The sequence below is a fragment of the Crocuta crocuta genome, unplaced genomic scaffold, assembly GCF_008692635.1.
Source record: "Crocuta crocuta isolate KB4526 unplaced genomic scaffold, BGI_CrCroc_1.0 scaffold228, whole genome shotgun sequence".
Taxonomy (NCBI): domain Eukaryota; kingdom Metazoa; phylum Chordata; class Mammalia; order Carnivora; family Hyaenidae; genus Crocuta; species Crocuta crocuta.
In genome coordinates this window covers 1,609,819-1,629,658 of record NW_027532820.1, presented here as the reverse complement: position 1 = coordinate 1,629,658, position 19,840 = coordinate 1,609,819, and the positions used below count along the sequence as shown (strand labels likewise).

The 19,840-nt window shown below is 45.3% G+C and overlaps 2 protein-coding genes across 2 annotated transcripts in view; one reads left to right on the top strand and one right to left on the bottom strand.

The window, feature by feature from the left end:
* Positions 1-3,986, bottom strand: part of SLC37A3 (solute carrier family 37 member 3) — a 47,403-nt gene extending 43,417 nt beyond the window's left edge. The window contains exons 1-2 of the mRNA XM_077781074.1: positions 3,701-3,986; positions 1,578-1,733 (exon numbers count right to left, since the gene is read on the bottom strand). The gene's annotated coding sequence lies outside the window, so the exon portion shown is untranslated. The remainder of the gene's footprint in view (positions 1-1,577; positions 1,734-3,700) is intronic.
* A 4,469-nt stretch (positions 3,987-8,455) lies between these two features.
* RAB19 (RAB19, member RAS oncogene family) lies at positions 8,456-18,210 on the top strand. Its single transcript, XM_077781050.1, has 4 exons — positions 8,456-8,535; positions 10,668-10,891; positions 13,674-13,857; positions 17,536-18,210. Exons 2-4 carry the CDS (start codon positions 10,691-10,693, stop codon positions 17,802-17,804), a joined length of 654 nt encoding a protein of 217 aa, XP_077637176.1. The 5' UTR covers positions 8,456-8,535; positions 10,668-10,690; the 3' UTR covers positions 17,805-18,210.
* The last annotated feature ends 1,630 nt before the right edge of the window (positions 18,211-19,840 follow it).

Below are 19,840 nucleotides of genomic sequence, written 5' to 3'. Positions count from 1 at the left end.
TCTATCCAGTTCCCTCCTGGGCCTTTTTCTGGCTTGCCTGCCTCTGTCCCCCTACTGTGTACCCAAGCCGTTGTGTTTTGCCAGAGAAAAATCACACAGGCAGGCTGATTTCACTTTTTGAGATTCAAAACCACAAACCTCAAAGGACATGCAATACTGGCCAGCATGACTCCACTTCCCTCATGATTCTGCTCTCTCGACCTCTGAGACAACAATTCCACGCTTCTCTCGTTAAAGCTCCAGCACCCCTCTCTGTCGTCTAACACGATGGCTCTGTGTCGACGGCGCCCAGAACCATGGCTCTGACTCGGACCCTCCAGAGTCCCCGACAGTACAGCCAACCGTCCCCCCTGATACACCCCACGTACCTGGAGCAAGATGCTTCATTTCCTCCCCCAGGGCCCCCACCTCATAAATGATACTCCCATTCCTCCAAGTTGCCCAAGGTAACCAGAACTTACCCTTCATTTTTCCTTTTCTCTCTCTCAGCCTGCACTTCCAACCCCTTACCAATCACCTCCCAAATACATCCCGAAGCATTCCTCCCCTCCATCCCCACTGCCAGCACCAAGATTAACCGCCCATCTCCCTCCAAGCCCGCCCCAAAGTCTTCTGCAGGGTTTCGCCATTTCCACATCTACCTGCCCCCCCAACTCATTCTCCACACATCGGCCAGAAACAGATCTTAAGACATAAATCTGCTCTCCCATCCTCTGCTTAAAACACACTGAGAGCTTCCCAGGACTCAGATAAAAATACAGAACAATTTGCCATGACCTTCAAAGCCTGAATACCCCACTCCTCGGCAGTAAACTGGAAGGCTAAGGGGTGGAGAGCAGTGGCGTGGACAGCTGTGGTTGGCGACAGGAAGCTAAGCATGAAGGAGGTGACCGCCTGAGCAATGCCTTCTGAGAGACTGGGGTTTGTTTTTGGTTTTTTTTTAATTGTTTTATTGATTGTCAATAGGTCACACGTGCATAAGACAGAAAGTTCAAAAGACATCGAAGGGGTGGATAGAGTGATGTCTCCCTCTCTGATCTCATCAGCTGTGCTCTGGCTGGTTTCTTCTGCACCCCTGCACAACCTATCCCCGTGCATACACTCCAGGCAGAGCCCCTCACACTCACACATACACAAAGGAGCATACGACACATGCTGTTCTGCCCCGTTTTCTTCTCTTCACTTATCAGCGGTTGGAGATCTGTCCATATCTGCACCCACAGCGTTACCACATTCCAATCTCTCACCGGATACCTGGGTGCTTCCCCATCCTTTGCCACCATGAAGCTAACCACACGTCAACACAGCGAGGAGCTAGCCCATTTCCTTCCCCCTACCCTGTCCAGTGCCACACCTCCACACCCGCCACAACCTCCCCACACCTAATTCCTGTCTGTCCGTGAGCCCTTCCTTGCTTGGGGTCTTCGCGTTTGCTGTTCCCCTGCCTGAAATGCCTTTCTCCTGGTTCTGTGCAAATGGCTTGCTCCTTCCTCTCCTTGGCTCATCCTCAAGTCCTCTCCCTCAGTGGTGCGCCCCAATCGGCCCATCTACAACGGCTGGGGCCGTTACTCAGTTACCTGTCTCCTCTCTGTCTCTGCTTCCTCCCTTCACAGCACTGCTGCCAAGGTATCCGCTCCAGCGGTTTACACGTGTGCTATTCATCTGTCAGCTCCACAAAGCGGTGGCCTCATCTGCCTTTAGTCCACGGCTAGATCTCCGGCACCCAGCAGAGCCTTTAGAACGATCCGTAAAGATTTTGCGCACGAAAGAATTCTTTGACCGTAACCAACACCAAATACATCCAAAGCACCAGGCACTGTGCTGGGCACTTGCCCTGCATTCCTGTATTTAGTTCTCACATCTTATCAATAAAAGAAAGCAAATTTTATAAAGTAATTATCTCTTAACAGATGAAGTGAGCATTCAAACCCAGAGCTGACTGTAGTCTCTATGTTTTACTATATAAGGAAAAAGGCTAAAAATATCTGAAGTTGGGTAAAACACAGCAATTAGAAATAGCTCACCTTAAGCTTAGAAGTATAAATCCTGAATGGCGAAAAAAAAAACCCACATTCTTAGTAACAGTGGTTACACCAATACTATACTCAAATGAGAAGAACATTAGATGAGAAATGACTTCACGCTTCAGACTTCAGTTTTTACATTTGCAAAGTAAAAAGATTATGTGCACTAAAATATAAAAGGTAGCTGCAAGAGTAATGAAGGCACAGCTGAGTTCAAAGATTTTTGACAGTATTGTGTGTGTTGTAATTTAGCACCTCAATGCTTGACACTTACACAAGAATCTTTTTCATTCAACATTATCTCACTTGAAGCCATTTAACTGTACCACATAAGTCTTTTCACTCAAAACTCAAGTTTTCTGTAATTTTTCTCTCTTCTTAAATTGCTTCATTACCGCAGATGTAAAATACCTAACACTCAGCTGTAAAATTCTCTGGTCTTATTCCAGGCTTCCCAAAACTACATTCTTCCTGCCTCTTTTAAACATATTCCAAAGACAACTAGTTTTCAAGATAAAAATCATTCCCTCACAGGGGGCCTAAAGGGTACAGTAAGTGGAACATGTGACTCTTGATCTTGGGCCCTGGGTTCGAGTCCCACATTGTGGGGTAAATTGTACTTAAAAACAACAACAAATTTTCCTTCTCCTAAACAAGATTCATACTCCACGGTCATTTTATCAGTAGACAAAACAGAACCTTCAATAATACACTGGTTTCCGATGTCTAGAGAGAAATAAAGCATTGCACTGACTTTAATTTTATAAAATTACTGTTTCGGGGTCATTTTGTGATGAAAACGAAAGGCCAGGGTGTTTGGGTGGCTCAGTCCATTAAGTATCCGACTTCAGCTGAGGTCATGATCTCACAGTTCATGAGTTTGAGCCCCACATAGGGCTCTGTGCTGTCAGCAAGGAGCCTGCTTCAGATCCTATGTCTTGTGCCCTCTGACCCTCCTCTGCGCTCTCTTGCTCTCTCTCGCTCTCTCTCTCAAAAACATTTTTTTAAAAAAGGAAATGAAAGGTCAACACATGAATATGGTCTTTGAAACCACATGTGACCCACAAAAAGGCATTAAATTGGCATTGGAACCATAAATTCCTCACTTAATTAACTTCTCTGAGCCTCAATTTCCTCATTTAAGAATTAAAAGNATATTTAAAAAAAATAAAAAATAATAAAAAAATTAAAAAAAAAAAGATTTATGTGGTACAGCTACCTGGGTAGCTCAGTCAGTTAAGCACCCAGCTCTTGGATGCAGCTCAGGTCACGATCTCATGATTCATGAGTTCAAGCCTCGCATCAGGTTCGGCAAAGACAGCATGGAGCCTGCTTGGGATGGTGTTTCTCTCTCTCTCTCTCTCTCTCTCTCTCTCTCACACACACACACACACACACACACACACACACACACAATCTCATGATTCGTGAGTTCAAACCTCACATCGGGTTCTGCAAGGACAGCGTCGAGCCTGCTTGGGATNTCGGTCTCTCTCTCTCTCTCTCTCCCTCCACCTCCCCCACTGTGTTGTCTCTCTCTCTCAAAATAAATAAACTTTAAAAAAGAAAAGAATTAAATGAGGTAATTTTAGAGAGTTCCTAATATCGGAACATCCAACATATGGCAAAGGAAGACCGTGAAGACGGGCGGCAATCAGGCTTCAGATTTCACTTACCCCAGGAACATACTTTTCTCCCTAGAAGCACTCAGTAAGAAGTCACCATGAGATCATCTACAATCTCATACTTCAGGAAACACCAAAACCCCCATGGACACATTCCCATTATCCCCTGTTAAAAGTGAGAACAGACAGACCACATTCTGCAAAATAAGAATACTGAGGGAATGACGAATACGCAATGTGACCAAATTCCTCGACTGAGGCCATAGTAGTTAGCAGAATACAAAACCCGGTTTTTCCATTAAGGCTCCCTCCCTCTTTGGCCTCAAGGCATCTTTTCGAAAAGCCTTCCTTCGCAGCCTACCTGGAAAGCATCCCTTCACCCGGTCTAAACTGCAGCCCTTTTCCTGGACCAGAGCCCTCCTGGCGCGCGGCCCGGCCGACTCCCCGCGGGGGCCCTGCCGGGNGAAGTCATCTTTTCTTTTCAGAAAAACTTATGCTCTTTGTTTATATGGAAAGTAACATGCTGCTAAGTTTGCTCCTGACCAGCCATAAAGGCATAAATTTAGATTTTTGTTTAAATTAATTAAACGCAGGGGCGCCTGTGTGGCTTAGTCAGTTAAGCGTCTGACTTTCGCTTAGGTCATGATCTCGCGGTTCGTGGGTTCGAGCCCCGCGTCGGGCTCTGTGCTGACTGCCAGCTCAGAGCCTGGAGCCTGTTTCAGTCTGTGACTCCCTCTCTCTCTGACCCTCCCCTGCTCACGCTGTCTCTCTCTCTCTCCTAGAAATAAATAAAAATATAAAAAATAAAAAATAAATTAATTAAACGCAGTGGCCCATGCAGACAGGGCCATTAATCTGCCTCTGCCATTCACCTTCTGCACTCCACCCCACCCACCCAAACAAATAAATGAGTGTTAAGATCCTGACAGCCTCAAGCCAAAATTAAAGGCCTTAGGAGGCAGGACTTAGAATTGGAGCCTTCTANAAAAATAAATTTAAAAAAAATCTGCCAACCAAGAGGATTTCTCCACAAAGATAGAAAAAGATGGCAGTTTTACTACCAGATAAACATTAAACCAGAATGTGATGCTCATCACAAGCCATGAGCTGACAGATTTCAGACAGAAAGAACNTTAAAAATTTTTTTAAAAAATAAAAATAAATTTAAAAAAAATCTGCCAACCAAGAGGATTTCTCCACAAAGATAGAAAAAGATGGCAGTTTTACTACCAGATAAACATTAAACCAGAATGTGATGCTCATCACAAGCCATGAAGTGACAGATTGCAAAAACAGAAAGGACTCTCTCCCGGGTACGGCCAAGCAGATTCAACCCCTTACATGCATGTTCTCAAGATGAACAGTCACTAGCCATCAACTAAGAAGACTTGATGGGAACTTTCGTCACGTATAGTTGGTACAGACTTTATCAGGGTAATTGGGGAGACTGCCTGAATGGGCTTATCCAAAGGAGAGACAAACTTCTCCTATCTTTAGGACAAGAGATAGCGCTGCAAATTGGAGCAAGGCGCCCACAAAAGTTAGGCTTAATTTNTGAGCGAAAGTCGGACGCTTAGCCGACTAAGCCACCCAGGCGCCCCAGAAAGGTTCTTGATATGAGGGTGACAAGAAGTGAGCCATTATGAAGCTATACATCTGTTTGAAAAGGACAAAGCAAGAAAAGAGCAGGGTGGAAGTGTGAGTTCTTATTTTCTCTCTTCCCTTATTTCCGAGAGAGAGTTAAACCTCTTATTTTCCATTTGGATTTGCTTTTACACATGGCAGTTGTAGTTCTGTTACCAGCCATCTGAAAGCATGGCTGGGAAAATGTGATATCGGGGTGAGCAAAACCAAATCGGCCAAACATTTCACCTTTATTTTTTAAAATATTTTGTGGAAGGGCCCCTGGCCGGCTCAGGTGGTGGAGTGTTCAACTCTTGATCTTGAGGTTATGAGTTCGAGCCCCACACTGGGTGTAGAGATTACTTAAAAGTAAAATCTTGGGGTTCCTGGGTGGCTCAGTTGGTTAAGCGACCAACTTTGACTCAGGTCATGATCTTACGGTTCATGGGTTCAAGCCCTGCATCAGGCTCTGTGCTGACCGCTCAGATCCTGGAGCCTGCTTCAGATTCTGTGCCTCCCTCTCTCTCTCTGCCCCTCCTCCACTCACCTCTGTCTGTCTCTCTCTCTCTCAAAAATAAATAAACATTTTAAAAAGTTTAAAGAGAAATAAAAGCTTAAGGAGTGCCTGGCTGGCTCAGTCAGAAGAGCATGTGACCCTTGATCTTAGGGTCATGAATTCAAGTCCCATTTAGGTGTAGAGATTACTTAAATTACACACATACACACACAGTGTTCAGCCTTTAAAAGGAAGGAGGGGCGCCTGGGTGGCTCAGTCGGTTAAGCATCCAACTTCAGCTCAGGTCATGATCTCACGGTTCGTGGGTTCGAGCCCCACATCGGGCTCTGTGCTGACAGCTAGCTCAGAGCCTGGAGCCTGTTTTGGATTCTGTGTCTACCTCTCCCTCTGACCCTCCTCTGTTCATGCTATCTCTCTCTCAGAAATAAATTTTTAAAAAAACATTTAAAAATTTTAAAAGGAATGAAATTCTGACATATGCTACAACATAGATGAGCCTTGAGAACATTATCCCAAATGAAATAAGCCAGGCACAAAAGGACAAATATTGTATGATTCTGTTTACATGAAGTGCCTAGAGTAATCAAACTCATAGGCAGAGGAAGTCGAATAGTGGGTTGCAGAGGCTGAGCGGGAAGAGAAATGGAACTTAGTGTTTAAGGGGCAGTTTCAGTTGGGAATGATGCACAAGTTCTGGAGATGGATAGTAGTGATGAATGCACAACAGTGTGAATATATTTAGTGTCCTTACAAGTGGCTAAAATGTGTGTATGCGTGTGCATATATGTATGTATCTGTGTGCAGAGGGTGTGGATAAGATAAGTATATAACCTGTGTCACCACCACTCAGTCAAGAAATCCACACCATGCTCTCTGCACTTCTAGTCATGTTGGTGGGGAGGGCCTGGTGGAGAGGGGTCAGAGAGGGAGAGGTAGAATCTCTCTATTCTTAACTTCCATAACCACCTAGACATCTTACTATTTGATTTCTACTTCTAGATGTTCTCCAAGTACTGGGTCTGACTCAGCTGACTTTTTTTTCTTTCCGAATAACCATAACCAGAAGAAGAAACCATTTTGACACCTAACGTCATTGACAGTAACATCGAACAGGTTTTATTTCCTGCCTCCTACGCATACACGGTGGTGAATCTTGACCTGTATTTCATTTTCAATTCACAGACATATGACAGTGGCTCTCAAAGTGACAATGTGCAGCAGCAGCAGCTGGCAGTATCTTTTGTTTTCTTGCTCTACCTGCCGCATTGGGTTTATCTTACTCAAAAAGAGAGATTCCTGAAAAGTGATGTGTAAATGGAATATGGGGTAAGATAAATTATAATGTAAAAGTTTCCTGAAGGAATCATAGAAAGAAATGTTCTTGATAGTGAATAAATTGTCCTCTATTTCAGTGTTTCTCAATCTTTTTAGGCCTCAACCCACAGTAAGAAATACATTTTATGGGAGGTGCATGGGTGGCTTAGTGGGTTAAGCGTCTGACTTTGGCTTTGGTCGTGATCTCGCCATACATGAGTTCCAACCCACGTCGGGCTCTGTGCTGACAGCTCAGAGCCTGGAGCCTGCTTCAGATTCTGTGTCATTCCCTCTCTCCCTCTCTCTCTCTACCCCTACTCCCCCTCTCAAAAATAAAGCATTTAAAAATTTTTTAAATATGTTTAAAAAAAGAAATACATTTTACATCAGCCCAGTACATACATGCATGTATACAACTGGCCCAAACATTGCACAAAACAGTACTTATCCTTACTGCGGACTGCATGAGATATATTCTGAAATTTCGTCCTAGTTTCTTCTGTAAAAATGCTGGTTGCAACCCACAAAAATTGATTTCATGACTCATTAATAGATCTCAACCCCCAGCTTGAAAACACTATACCAATTTAAATATTTTATCGATCTGGATGTTTCAGTTTTGCACATGGTAGCTAACTGCCTACACCTTGCATTCTACATCATGGAGAAAACCTAGTCCCTAAGATCTGAGAGGTGGTGAGGGGGAAAAAAGTAAGGAAAACTTACCTCAGTTTTTGGCTTCTACTGCCAGGAGGAGACTGATAAAGTCTAGATCTTCTCAGACCTAGAAATTAACCTTTGTTGTGTGGTGGATATTTTGAGGGAGGAGAAACAAAATTTTTTTTCCAGCTCTTTCTTCCCGTGCAAATTCAAAGTTGTTTTGGTTTTTTAATCTTCTTTTTGGATCACCTCCTTTCTCTCGATTGCTCCTCAGAATGCTCTGCAAGTCCACAAAACAAAGGACTCAAGATCCAGATCTGTGTTCTCCTTGACATTGCCCTTCTCTCATACAGCCACCCCCCCCACGCCCCAGCCAAACAAGGGACCCAAGGAAAAGTGGGGGGCCAGGGCTGCAAAGGGCAAGTGCGGAGACAGAAGGAAAGTGGGAGGCTGAATAGGTAGAGGCTGAGTTAACCGGCTCGTCCTTTCCGTTTGGCTCTGCTCGGGACGGATGTTGGCCCGGAGGCTGACTCTGCGCGTGGTGTGCTGGCCAGCGCCTCGCCTTTGCGCTTTGGACCCAACGGCGCGCGCGAGCGGCCGGGCTCAGGTGCGGTGGGAGGGCTTGCGCTTTCCTTTCACTTTCTCAGGTCGCCGAACCTGACACCTGGGGACGGAACTACAGCTCCCACCACGCCAGGGAGGCAGGAGGGCCGAAGAGGAAAGCTCGGAGAAGTAAACATTGCCGGCTGGCAGAGGTGAGAGAGCGAGCCAGGTAAGCAACAGGTGAACCAGAGAGGTGGGGGTTGCAGGATGCGGGATGGAGGGCATCCGCGGGGCCAGGGACCAGGGGACACCGCTGACTCCTCCTTGCTCCTCCTTGCGGGGCCCCAGGCTTAGGTGAAGAGCCCTTCTGTGGAAACCCAGAGGACGTACTTGGGGAAAGGGGATCAAGGAAGCAAGATTCCAGCTCAAGTGACAGTGATATGACACCGGAAGTAGAACGGCCTTCTTTATTTGAAAAGCCAGAAGGAAAAAAGAAAGTGGTTTCATTGTGGCTTTTGTCTGCTGGATCATTTAGCCGTGGGTGATTTCAGAGGCGTCCAAGAGAGGAATGGGGTCCTTCTTCATCCATTTAAAGCTCGGGGTTTTCACATGCAGATTATGAATCCGTGTGCTTTTCAACGTGTGTGATGATACAGACTTGTCCTTTTCAGACTTTAGAGAAAACTCAAAACTAACTGGAAGTACACGGAGAAGGGGGCCATAAGGCAGGAACAATTTGAAGCGGGTTAAGTTTAATCGTCCAATGAGATCAGGTTTCATGCATTTTTACGAAACGTTGGAGGAGGAGACCCAACACAGCATCATGTTTAGAACAGTTGAAAGGACGGGGGATATTTGCCTTGAGGGGAGACGCTTGCTGCTTCAAATATCTGAGGGGCCGTCATGTGGAATAGGAACCTGCCAAGTCCGGGCACAGCATGAAGGTCAACGGATGGGAACCCCAGAGAGAGAGTTCAACCCCATCCAAGTTAGAGCTGAGCATGCCAAATGGACTTTTTCAGAAGGCAGTACCTTCCTTGGGATCAATGATAGTAAGTATAGGTAGATATTTAAGCAGAAATGCTGAAGTGGGAATCAAGTTTCAGGTGAGGGATGTCGATCAGCGCTTCCCAAACCTGGATGGTCATCAGAATCACCTGGGGAGTGTGTGCCTGTGTGTGTGTGTGTGTGTGTGTGTGCGCGCGCGCGCGCACGCTTAACTATATTTAGCAGATCTGGGATGGGCTCCAGGAATATATATTTTTAATTATCTCCTCCATATAGTTCTAACATAATCAATTAGCTTAGGAAACACTGTCATTAGAAACTTTTAAGTTGTTTTTTTCAGTCTGTAGTAAAATATGCTATAAACACTTAAAAACCATAGTTTTCATTTTGGTTGTTTTTTTTTTAGTTTATTTATTCTTTTTTTAAAAATTTTTTTTACGTTTTATTTATTTTTGAGAGAGAGATAGAGACAGCGTGAGCAGGGGAGGGTCAGAGAAAGAGGTAGACACAGAATCCGAAACAGGCTCCAGGCTCCGAGCTATCAGCACAGAGCCCGACGTGGGGCTCGAACCCACGAACCGCCAAGATCATGACCCGAGCCGAAGTCAGACGCTCAACCTACTGAGACACCCAGGCACCCCATTTAGTTTATCTATTCTTAAGTAATCTTTTATGCCCAACATAGGACTTGAATTCCCAACCCTGAGATCAAGAGTCGCATGCTCTACCAACCGAGCCAGCAGGTGCCCTGCATAGTTTTCCTTGTGAAATCATCTCAAAATCCTAATTTCCTGGCCAAGAAAACGAGAAGAAAAGGCCATGTCACACTTCCCCAAACTGACCTCCATGTCAAATCTCGTCCACCCTTGATGGAGGTTGCCTGGACGTCTGTCTTCCATAGCTGGGAGCGTTGCTCCCCATGCGAAGTGGGGACAGCATGACATCCAGGCATGTCCCCGACTGATGAATGGCAGCAGAACACTCCCGTAGGCCTCTCCCTCTGCCACCCTCCTGCTCTCGGCACTTGATGGAGCGTGGGGCACTTGGTCTCATGACTAAGATTTCAGTCAAATCCTGTCATCTCAAGTGTTGCCTTTGTGCTGGGCCCAAAAGAGAACAGCAGCAAAACCTCTTCATTGTAACGTCAACCCACGGAGGGCAGGTGTGGGCTTGTGGGGAGGGGCAGCTCCCTTGTCCCTGACCAGTAATGAATGTCCTTCCCCCACAATGCTAGTGCCATGAAAGCAAGAAGCTCCCTTTCCCTTGTCCTGTCCTGCATCCCGAGTCCCTGGCTCCTGACAGAACAGTGCCGAGCTCACTAAAGAGAGGCTGAATTCCTTCTTTTCTTCCCAGGTCCGTTCTAGGTGGTGAGAGCCATGCAATTCTCCAGCTCATCCAGGGCAGCAGATGAGAATTTTGACTATTTGTTCAAGATTATCCTCGTTGGGGATTCCAATGTGGGGAAGACGTGTGTGGTGCAGCATTTCAAATCTGGGGTCTACACAGAGACACAGCAGAACACGATCGGGGTGGATTTCACTGTGCGCTCCCTTGAGATCGATGGCAAGAAAGTGAAGGTCAGAAGGGCATGGGGTTCGCGCCACCTCTTTTGGCTAGAGTTCTGAACAGTGCAACATGTGCCTGAGGAATGAAAGATTTAAATATAAAACGTGAACTCATAAGAGTACCAGAAAAAAAAAATTAGAATATTTATTATTGTGGAATGGGTAAAACAGCCTTTTTTAAAAATTTTCTTTTTAGAAAGAGAGGGTGCACCTGCAAGCAGGGAAGAGGGGCAGAGGGAGAGAGAGATAATCATATGCAGGCTCCATGCTGAGCACAGAGCCCAATGTGGGGTTCAATCCCATGACTCTGGGATCATGAGTTGAGCCAAAACCAAGAGTCTGACCCTCAAACAACTGAGCCACCCAGGCACCTTGGATATCAGCCAAAATTTTAAGATAAGAATCCGGAAGCCATAAAGGAAAAAAATGTTCAATCAGACATATCTAAAGGCCAAATTTATACATCTCTACGTAATGATATAAAGGTCAAAGTGCCGAGTGTGGAGTCAGCTTAAGATACTCTCTCTCTCTCTCTCTCCCCTTTTGCCCCTCTCTCCCCTCTAAAGTAAAACACTAGGGAGCACCTGGGTGGCTCAGTTGGTTAAGCATCTGACTTCAGCTCAGGTCGTGATCTCATGGTTTGCGCGTTCAAGCCCTGCGTTGGACTCTGTGCTGACAGCTAGTAAAGTCAAAAGATGCATAACAAACTAGAAAGAAGTATTTGCAAATATGTGACTGACAAAGGGCTAATTTCTTTAATGTGAAAACAGGGCCCCAATAAATATCTAAGAAAAAGACCAATAACTAAATACAAAAAATAAGCAATCCACAGACTGGACACAAATGCCATTTCGTAAGTTCAATAAGAACTAGCTTAGAAATTTAGGTCAAGATGTAAAGGTGCCCATCCCTACTCATAAGTTAAAAACTGCAAATTCGAATAAGAGTGGGACATTATCTTTTACCTATTTGATTAGAGAAGATCAGAAAGTGTTGGTGAAAATGTAAAGCATGATCTTGTTTGGGATCTTGATTAAAAACAATGGTAAAGACATTTTGGACACAATCAGGAAAATTGCAATGTGGTCAGGTACTGGATGATACCAAAGGGTTATTGAGAAGTTGAACGGCAGCAATTTGTGGCCTTGTGCTCATGTAAGAAAATTTTTGAGAGAGAGATAGAGAATGGGGGGAGGCAGGGCAGAGAAAGAGGGAGACTGAGAATCCCAAGCAGGCTGTGCTGTCAGCACAGAGCCCTACGCAGGGCCCGAACTCACGAAACGGGAGATCATGACCTGAGCCAAAATCAAGAGTCAGATGCTTAACCAACTGAGCCATCCAGGTGCCCAAAACTGTCCACTTCTGATACAAATGAAATGACATAAAGTCTGGGATCCACTTTAAAAGAAATCAAAGGACAGAAGGAGATGGATGAAGCAAGAGTGGTGAAATCTTGGTAATTATTGAGTCTGGATGATGGATATAGGAAGGTTCGTTGTTTTGTTCTCTCTAGTTTGGGACATGTTTGCAAACTTTCTTTAAAAAATACATTTCAGGGGTGCCTGGGTGGCTTAGTCGGTTAAGCATCCGACTTTCGCTTAGGTCATGATCTCGCGGTTCGTGGGTTCGAGCCCCGCGTCGGGCTCTGTGCTGCCAGCTCAGAGCCTGGGGCCTATTTCAGAGTCTGTGTCTCCCTCTCTCTCTGACCCTCCCCTGCTCACGCTGTCTCTCTCTCTCTCTCATAGAAATAAAAATTAAAAAAAATAAATAAAAAATACATTTCAAGAAAAAAAATACATTTCATAGGGGCCCCTGGCTGGTTCAGTCAGTAGAGCATGTGATGCTTGATCTCAGGGTCACGAGTTCAAGCTCCACATTGGGTGTAGAGCTTACTTACTGGAAAAAAAAAAAAAAAAGTTAATTAATTAAATAATACATTTTCTAAATAGTTTGAGTGAACAAACAGGTACCCCTAGACACTGTGGAGGGTGTGCCAATGGGTGCCTCTGCTTGGGTTGATAATTGCAAATGCATTATTATAAGGATACTTTTTAAAAATTTATAATTTATTGTCAAATTGGCTAACATACAATGTGTAAAGTGTGCTCTTGGTTTTTGAGGTAGATTCCCATGGTTCATCACTTCCATACAGCACCCAGTGCTCATCCCAACAAGTGCCCTCCTCAGTGCCCATCACCCATTTCCCCTTCTCCCCCAAGGATACTCTTAAATGTAAACAGCTGAGTGGTCCTTTAAAATCAGAACAGTTTGGGGCGCCTGGGTGACTTTGTTCAGTGTCCAACTCTTGATTTCAGCTTGGGGCATGATCTCACAGTTCATGAGTTAGAGATTGTGGAGCCTCCTTGGGATTCTCGGTCTTTCTCTGCCGCAGCCTCCCCTGCTCGCTCTCTCTTAAATAAACTTTTTGAGAAATAAATAAAATCAGACCAGTTCAGCCAATGCTATCACCTTGAGTGATAGCAACAAGCAGTTTCAAAAGATAAACCCCAAAGTCTAAATGAAGGGATGACAGAGGTAAAAAGGTCAAGAACACCAAACCCAAAACACTGGATCCACCTGTTTGTAGGTGGGGACGCCCGAACCTGAGAGCGCATCCAAATTACCCTGGGGAGCAAACGGAAACACTGACTCCTGCGCCCCACGCCAGACCTACTGATTTTGGATATCTCAAAGTGAGACCCAGAAAACTGCCTTTTTCGGACAACTTAGGTGGGCAAGTTCCCATCAGACATGGGAACTCGTGATGTGGACCCCCTTCTCTGCCCCTCTCCAGATGCAAGTGTGGGACACTGCAGGCCAGGAGAGGTTCCGGACCATAACGCAAAGCTACTACCGCAGCGCCCATGCGGCCATCATCGCCTATGACCTCACCCGACGTCCCACCTTCGAGTCTGTTCCTCACTGGATCCACGAGATAGAAAAATATGGCGCGGCGAACTTGGTCATTATGCTGATTGGTATGCTGTTTTCAAAGCATTTAGCTTTTTATTCCAGCCCCCGCCCGCTGATGCTCAGGTTTTTGGGTGTCTTTGATGTCAATAGCACATGAAATCACGAGTGCAGGGGTGGACAGGACCTCAGAAAGTGTTTGGCCCACAACGTCCCATCAGATTCACCTGAGAATGGGGTGAATGGGGGTCGGCGGGATAGGAGGTGAATTTGCTAATAATACAGATTCCAAGGCCCCTCCCTAGAGTGTCTCATTCTGGAGATCTGGGATGGGGCCCCGGCTTCTAGACGAAGGCATACCCTTCATACTGATTTGATGCAAATGTGTATAGACCACACAGAAAATACTCTGTAGTTCGAGGTTCACAATATCAGATGGCTCCAGATTCACAAGAGAGCCACTCAGACACATGTGGCTGACTGCACCCAGGAATAACTCCTTACATCTGCTAAGATCCTAGCAAATCCTAGCAACAAAACACCATCAGAATTAACAGGGATGCAAGGCGCAGACCAGACTCCAAGCTTAGGGACAGCCACTCCTACAACATCCCTTCCCCAACCTAGGGGCTCTCACATATTTCTTCTAGAAGCAGGTGCTTGGGTGACTCAGTCAAGCATCCAGCTCTAGCTCAGGTCATGATCTCACGGTTTGTGAGTTCGTGAGTTCGAGCCCTGCATTGGGCTCTGTGCTTACAGCTCAGAGCCTGGAGCCTGCTTCAGATTCTGTGTGTCCCTCTCTCTCAAAAATGAATAAATGTTTAAAAAAAAAAAAAAGAGGTGAGCTGAGATCAAGAGCCAGACCTTTAACTGACTGAGCTACCCAGGCACCCCTAGACATTCTTAATTTCGATCCATCAATATTTTCCTTAAGATTGTTTCATTGTGTCCTATTTAGTAAATCTGCTAATCAAAGTCATCAAGATATTCAGTCTTTTGAAACAAGTTGTCTGTCTTCCTTTCTTCCTCTCTTTCAATTGATTGTGGCTTTTACATTTAGATCTATCATCCACCCATAACTTATTCTGGTGTATTATGAGAAGTATGGGCCAAAATTTGTAATTTTTCATATAAAGACCCAATTGCCCCAGTGCTATTTACTAAAAAGGCAGCCATTCCCACTGCTCTGATACCATCTTTCTTTTTTTTTTAATTATTTTTTTTTTAATGTTTTATTTATTGGGAGAGAGAGAGAGAGACAGTGTGAGCACGGGAGGGTCAGAGAGAGAGGGAGTCACAGACTGAAACAGGCTCCAGGCTCTGAGCTGGCAGTCAGCACACAGCCCGACGCGGGGCTCGAACCCACGAACCGCGAAATCATGATCTAAGCGAAAGTCGGACTCTCAACCGACTAAGCCACCCAGGCGCCCCTCTGATACCATCTTTCTGTAAAAGGTGCATATATCGGTGCACGCTTGTTTTTTATTCCATTCTATTGATCTATTTCATGCATTCTCTTGTGGGGCCAAAGTGCCTTAGACATTGCAACAGCTTGTATCCTTCCAAAGGGCTAGATATACAGTGTATCTGAATTTGATACTAAATTTTCATGGGATCTATATACAAATGTTCATAGCAGCTCTATTCATAATTAACCAAAAACTAGAATCAACTTCATTTCTTCAAATGGGAGGATGGATGGCTGAACTCTGGTCCATTTATATCATGAACTATTACTCGGCAGTAAAAGGGATAAATTACCAATACAGCCTTGGATGGACCTCAAGGGGATTATGCAGAGTGAAAAAAAAGCCAATCTCTAAAGGTGATATCCTGTATGATGCCATCTATAGAACATTGCTGAAATAACAAAATTGTAGACAGAGATTAGTGGTTACCAGGGTTGAGGGTTAGATGGGATGGAAGGTTATAAAGCGGTGGCAGGAAGGGGAACTTCGTGGGACGGAACCACTGTGTACCTTGGCTGCAGTGGTGGTAACACATGATGAAATTGCATGTAATTATACACGCGCGCACCCACACAAAGGAAGGGACCCTATAACTGGTGACATCTGAGTAAGCTGTGGGTTGCACCAGTGTGAATTTCCTGATTTTGAAGTTGTGCTATAGTTACAAAAGAGGACCCATGGGGAAACTGGCTGAAAGGTACCTGGGCCTCCCTGAAGGCGCTCCTCCGACAACCAGAGTCTAGGGGCACCTGGGTGGCTCAGTCAGTTAAGTGTCAGGCTTTGGCTCAGGTCATGATCTTGTGGTTCGGGAGTTCCAGCCCCGCGTCGGGATCTGTGCCAACAGCTCAGAGCCTGGAGCTTCCTTCAGATTGTGTCTTCCTCTCTGCCTCTCCCCGCTTGTTCAGTGTCTTTCTCAAAAATGAATAACATTTTTAAAAAATTAAGTTTAAAGGTTTTCATGATGGGGAGGGGTAATTATGAGAAAAAAGGGTCTAGAAAGACTCCTTTATGGGAAACAGTTTGAGATACATTAGCCTCACCTGTCTTTTTTTTTTCTTTTTTTAATTTATTTTTGAGGGAGAGAGAGAGACAGTGTGAGCAGTGGAGGGTCAGAGAGAGGGAGACACAGAATCTGAAGCAGGCTCTAGGCTTTGAGCTAACTGTCAGCACAGAGCCCAACGCAGGGCTCAAATCCACTAACAGTGAGATCATGACTTGAGCTGAAATCGGACACTTAACCAACTGAGCCACCCTGGTGCCCTGAGCCTCGCCTATCTTAAGTACTGTAGCTTTGTAAGAAAACCTGATGTTTGGTAAAACAAATCCTGTAGGAAGACAATTTTACCTTTAGATTCCTGCCTCAGAGAACTCAAAGTCCAATGATTAAATGAATATAGGGGCTGGAGTAGAGAAGGCAGAGATGGGTCACTCTTCCTTCTACCACCAAGCTTGCAAAACCCCTCACTGGATTTTCTGGGGTGATAGAGAATGTCCTATATCCTGAGGGGAAGGTGTTTACAGAACATAAACGTTTTTTGAAACTCATGAACTGCACACTAACGTCTGCATCAGGTTGTATGTAAGGTGTAGCTAAATTCTACGTTATTCATTCCACACCTTCAATTCAGCAAATCGTAATTCGCAATCTCCTCAGCTAGACCAGGGCCATCCGGCAGCATCCAATGCTTTGTAGTTTAGAAAAGAGAGGGAAAAGAGAAATGAGATTTGGGGCACTTAGGTGACTCAGTCGGTTAAGTGTCTGATTTCGGCTCAGCTCGTGATCTCAGTCTGAGTTTTGAGCCTTGCATTGGGCTCTCTGTCGTCAGTGCAGAGCCCCCTTCGGATCCTCTGACCCCTACTCTCTCTGCCCATCCCCTGCTATCTCTCTAAAATAAACAATAGAAGAAAAAAGAAACAAGATTTGAAGGAGAGAAGACCCCCTCTGGCAGTCTTNCTGGGAAGGAATGACAGTCCCTTCCTAGAACACAGAGCCTCCACCTGTCCCTGCCAATAAAACGCACCCCCCTCCAGCCCTTCTCACAGCTCCTGAAGATCTTGACAGTGACTGAAGACAGTGGCTGGTTCCATACATTGGTGGTTTCATTTTCAGTTAGCCTGCCCACAGGTGCTATTTATGAATGCATGCATGCGTGCTGTGTATATTGCCAAACTGAAATGTTTCTCTTAAGGTTCATTAAAAAACAAAAACAAAAACAGAAACAAAACAACCAGCTTCAGTTCCTCAGTGGAATATCTGCTTCTCTCTCTCACTCCCAGGGAACAAGTGTGACCTGTGGGAAAAACGGCATGTCCTGTTTGAAGATGCCTGCACGCTGGCTGAGAAATACGGCCTCCTTGCTGTTTTGGAAACCTCGGCTAAGGAGTCTAAGAACATAGACGAGGTCTTCGTGCTGATGGCCCGGGAGCTGATCGCCCGCAACAGCCTGCACTTGTTTGGCGAGAGCACCCTGAATGACCTGGCCCTGGATTCCAGGCCGGTTCTCATGGCCCAGGGGCCGAAGGAGAAGACCCACTGCACGTGCTGAATATGCCCTGCGGGCCAGCTGCGCCCCCACCCCCCACCCTCGGCGCCTGATGTCTGAAACCAAAAGTATCGTGTTGTCGGCCCCTAGCATCTCAGACTGATGCAGACTCGCCCCTGATTCTTACCATCCCCCGTCGGGGATGGGGAACACCGTTGCCTGATTCACACCAGAGGCCATACTGCATACTCTGAGGAAGAGGACGCCACTGTTTCTTGGATTCTGCCTAGGGCTTGAGGCACAGGGGAGGACAGGCTCTGCTTTTTCAGCCTTGAATTTTGCCTCCCCAACCCTTCAACCATTTCCTACTGAATTCTGCTTCTCACTCAAAGAAGAGGGTAGTGAAGGAAAGAAGAAAGGAGGAATAATTCAGAGAGGGGAGAGGATGTTTAGAACATTCCAGAGCAGTTTAGAGCAGCTCTGGCATGGAAGGATGGGAAAAAAGCCTGCGGTGATAAACCAGAATGCTGCTGACATTCACACTTCGGGTCTTTTGCTTGGGGGACAAAACCTTTGACATAAAGATCAATCCTGTTTTGCCAAATGGTCAAGAGCCACGTGATGGAGACAGAATTGGATCCCATACTATCCCAGTTAGACTAGACCACCCTCCTAGAATGTGGCAGATGCCTACAGTTTCCTTTCTAAAATACCAGATCATCTGCTGGATAAAATCTCACTTCTGAATTGAAACTAAATGGGTTCATGGGTGAATTTCAAGACCATATTGACCTCACAGTGTGGCCCCTGTGAGAGATAAGCATTCTCCTGTCAAAGTCAGGAGACAATCGTAATAATCTTGTTTTGTAATAATAAGAGCCACAGGGCTGGTACAGCCACGACGATGGCTCTGAACAAGGAAAGGTCCGTGGTGGCTCACCGTGGCACTGGCCACAGGCTGAGACCAACACAAAACAGCCACTGGCCACATGTGGCTACTGAATACTTGACATGTGGCTATTCTGAATTTAGATTATTTCTAAGTGTAAAACACACACCAGATTTTGAAGACTTAGTGCAAAAAGAGTATAAAGTATCTTACAATAACTTTATATTGATTATATTTTGAAATATTTTAGATATCATAGGTTAAATAAGTAGATTATTAATGTTTCACTTTTTTTTTTTTTAACTTTTTAAATATGGCTACTAGTGGCCTGGGTGGCTCAGTTATGCATCCACCTCCGGCTCAGGTCATGATCTTGTGGTTCAGGAGTTTGAGCCCCACGTTGAGCTCTGTGCTGTCAGCACAGAGCCCACTTTAGATAATCTGTCCCTCCCTCTCTCTACCCCTCCTCCACTCATATTCTCTCTCTCAAAAATAAACAAACATTGGGGAAAAAAAATGTGGCTACTAAAATACCTGAAACTACGTAAGTGGCGTACACCACGCTATCTATTGGACGGTACGATAAAGCATGCTTCTCAAAGTGTAGTTCACCAACCAGACGTAGGAGGGGATGCTCATTGCAGATTCCTGAGGCTGATCTGCGGAATCGGAATCTGTTCAGGAATCCTCATTCACCCAAGCTTGCTGGCTGATTCCTATGCTGAAACTTTTGAACTGCTACTGTACACGGGATGGGGGCGGGAGGGGGGCGGTTAGGAGTAAGATCGCAGAGAATTAATCACATTTTAATTCATTCCAATATATATTTGTGTTGAATGAACCCACCTACATTTAGGAACCATGAAGGAAATCTAGTTATATGCCAGAGAATAAATGCATCCACGCAGATTAATCGGTTTCATCTGCATATTATTGTTCTAAAGGAAGGGTTAGGGACAGCTGAATCTCAGGACTAGATCTGGACCAAGCCACAGCATGATTTTCCCAGGAGGCAAGAAACAGTCATTAAGGAAGGTGAGGAAAATTGAATAGATCAGGGGAGAGTGGGCAAGAAAAAAAGAGGCTGAGCAAAATGGGAGAACAATGTCTCACACAAATTTGCCTTTATTTCCCTGCACATCAGTCTCAGAGTTCTCATCGGCTTCTCGGGCTATGTGCCCTCGGGATTATACGGGGCTAAAACATTCCT

Coding starts and splice junctions, on each gene's coding strand:
- RAB19 (XM_077781050.1), top strand. CDS start 10,691: ATGCAATTCTCCAGCTCATCCAGGGCAGCAGATGAGAATTTTGACTAT. Junction 10,892..13,673: donor TCGATGGCAAGAAAGTGAAG/GTCAGAAGGGCA, acceptor GCCCCTCTCCAG/ATGCAAGTGTGGGACACTGC. Junction 13,858..17,535: donor CTTGGTCATTATGCTGATTG/GTATGCTGTTTT, acceptor TCTCACTCCCAG/GGAACAAGTGTGACCTGTGG.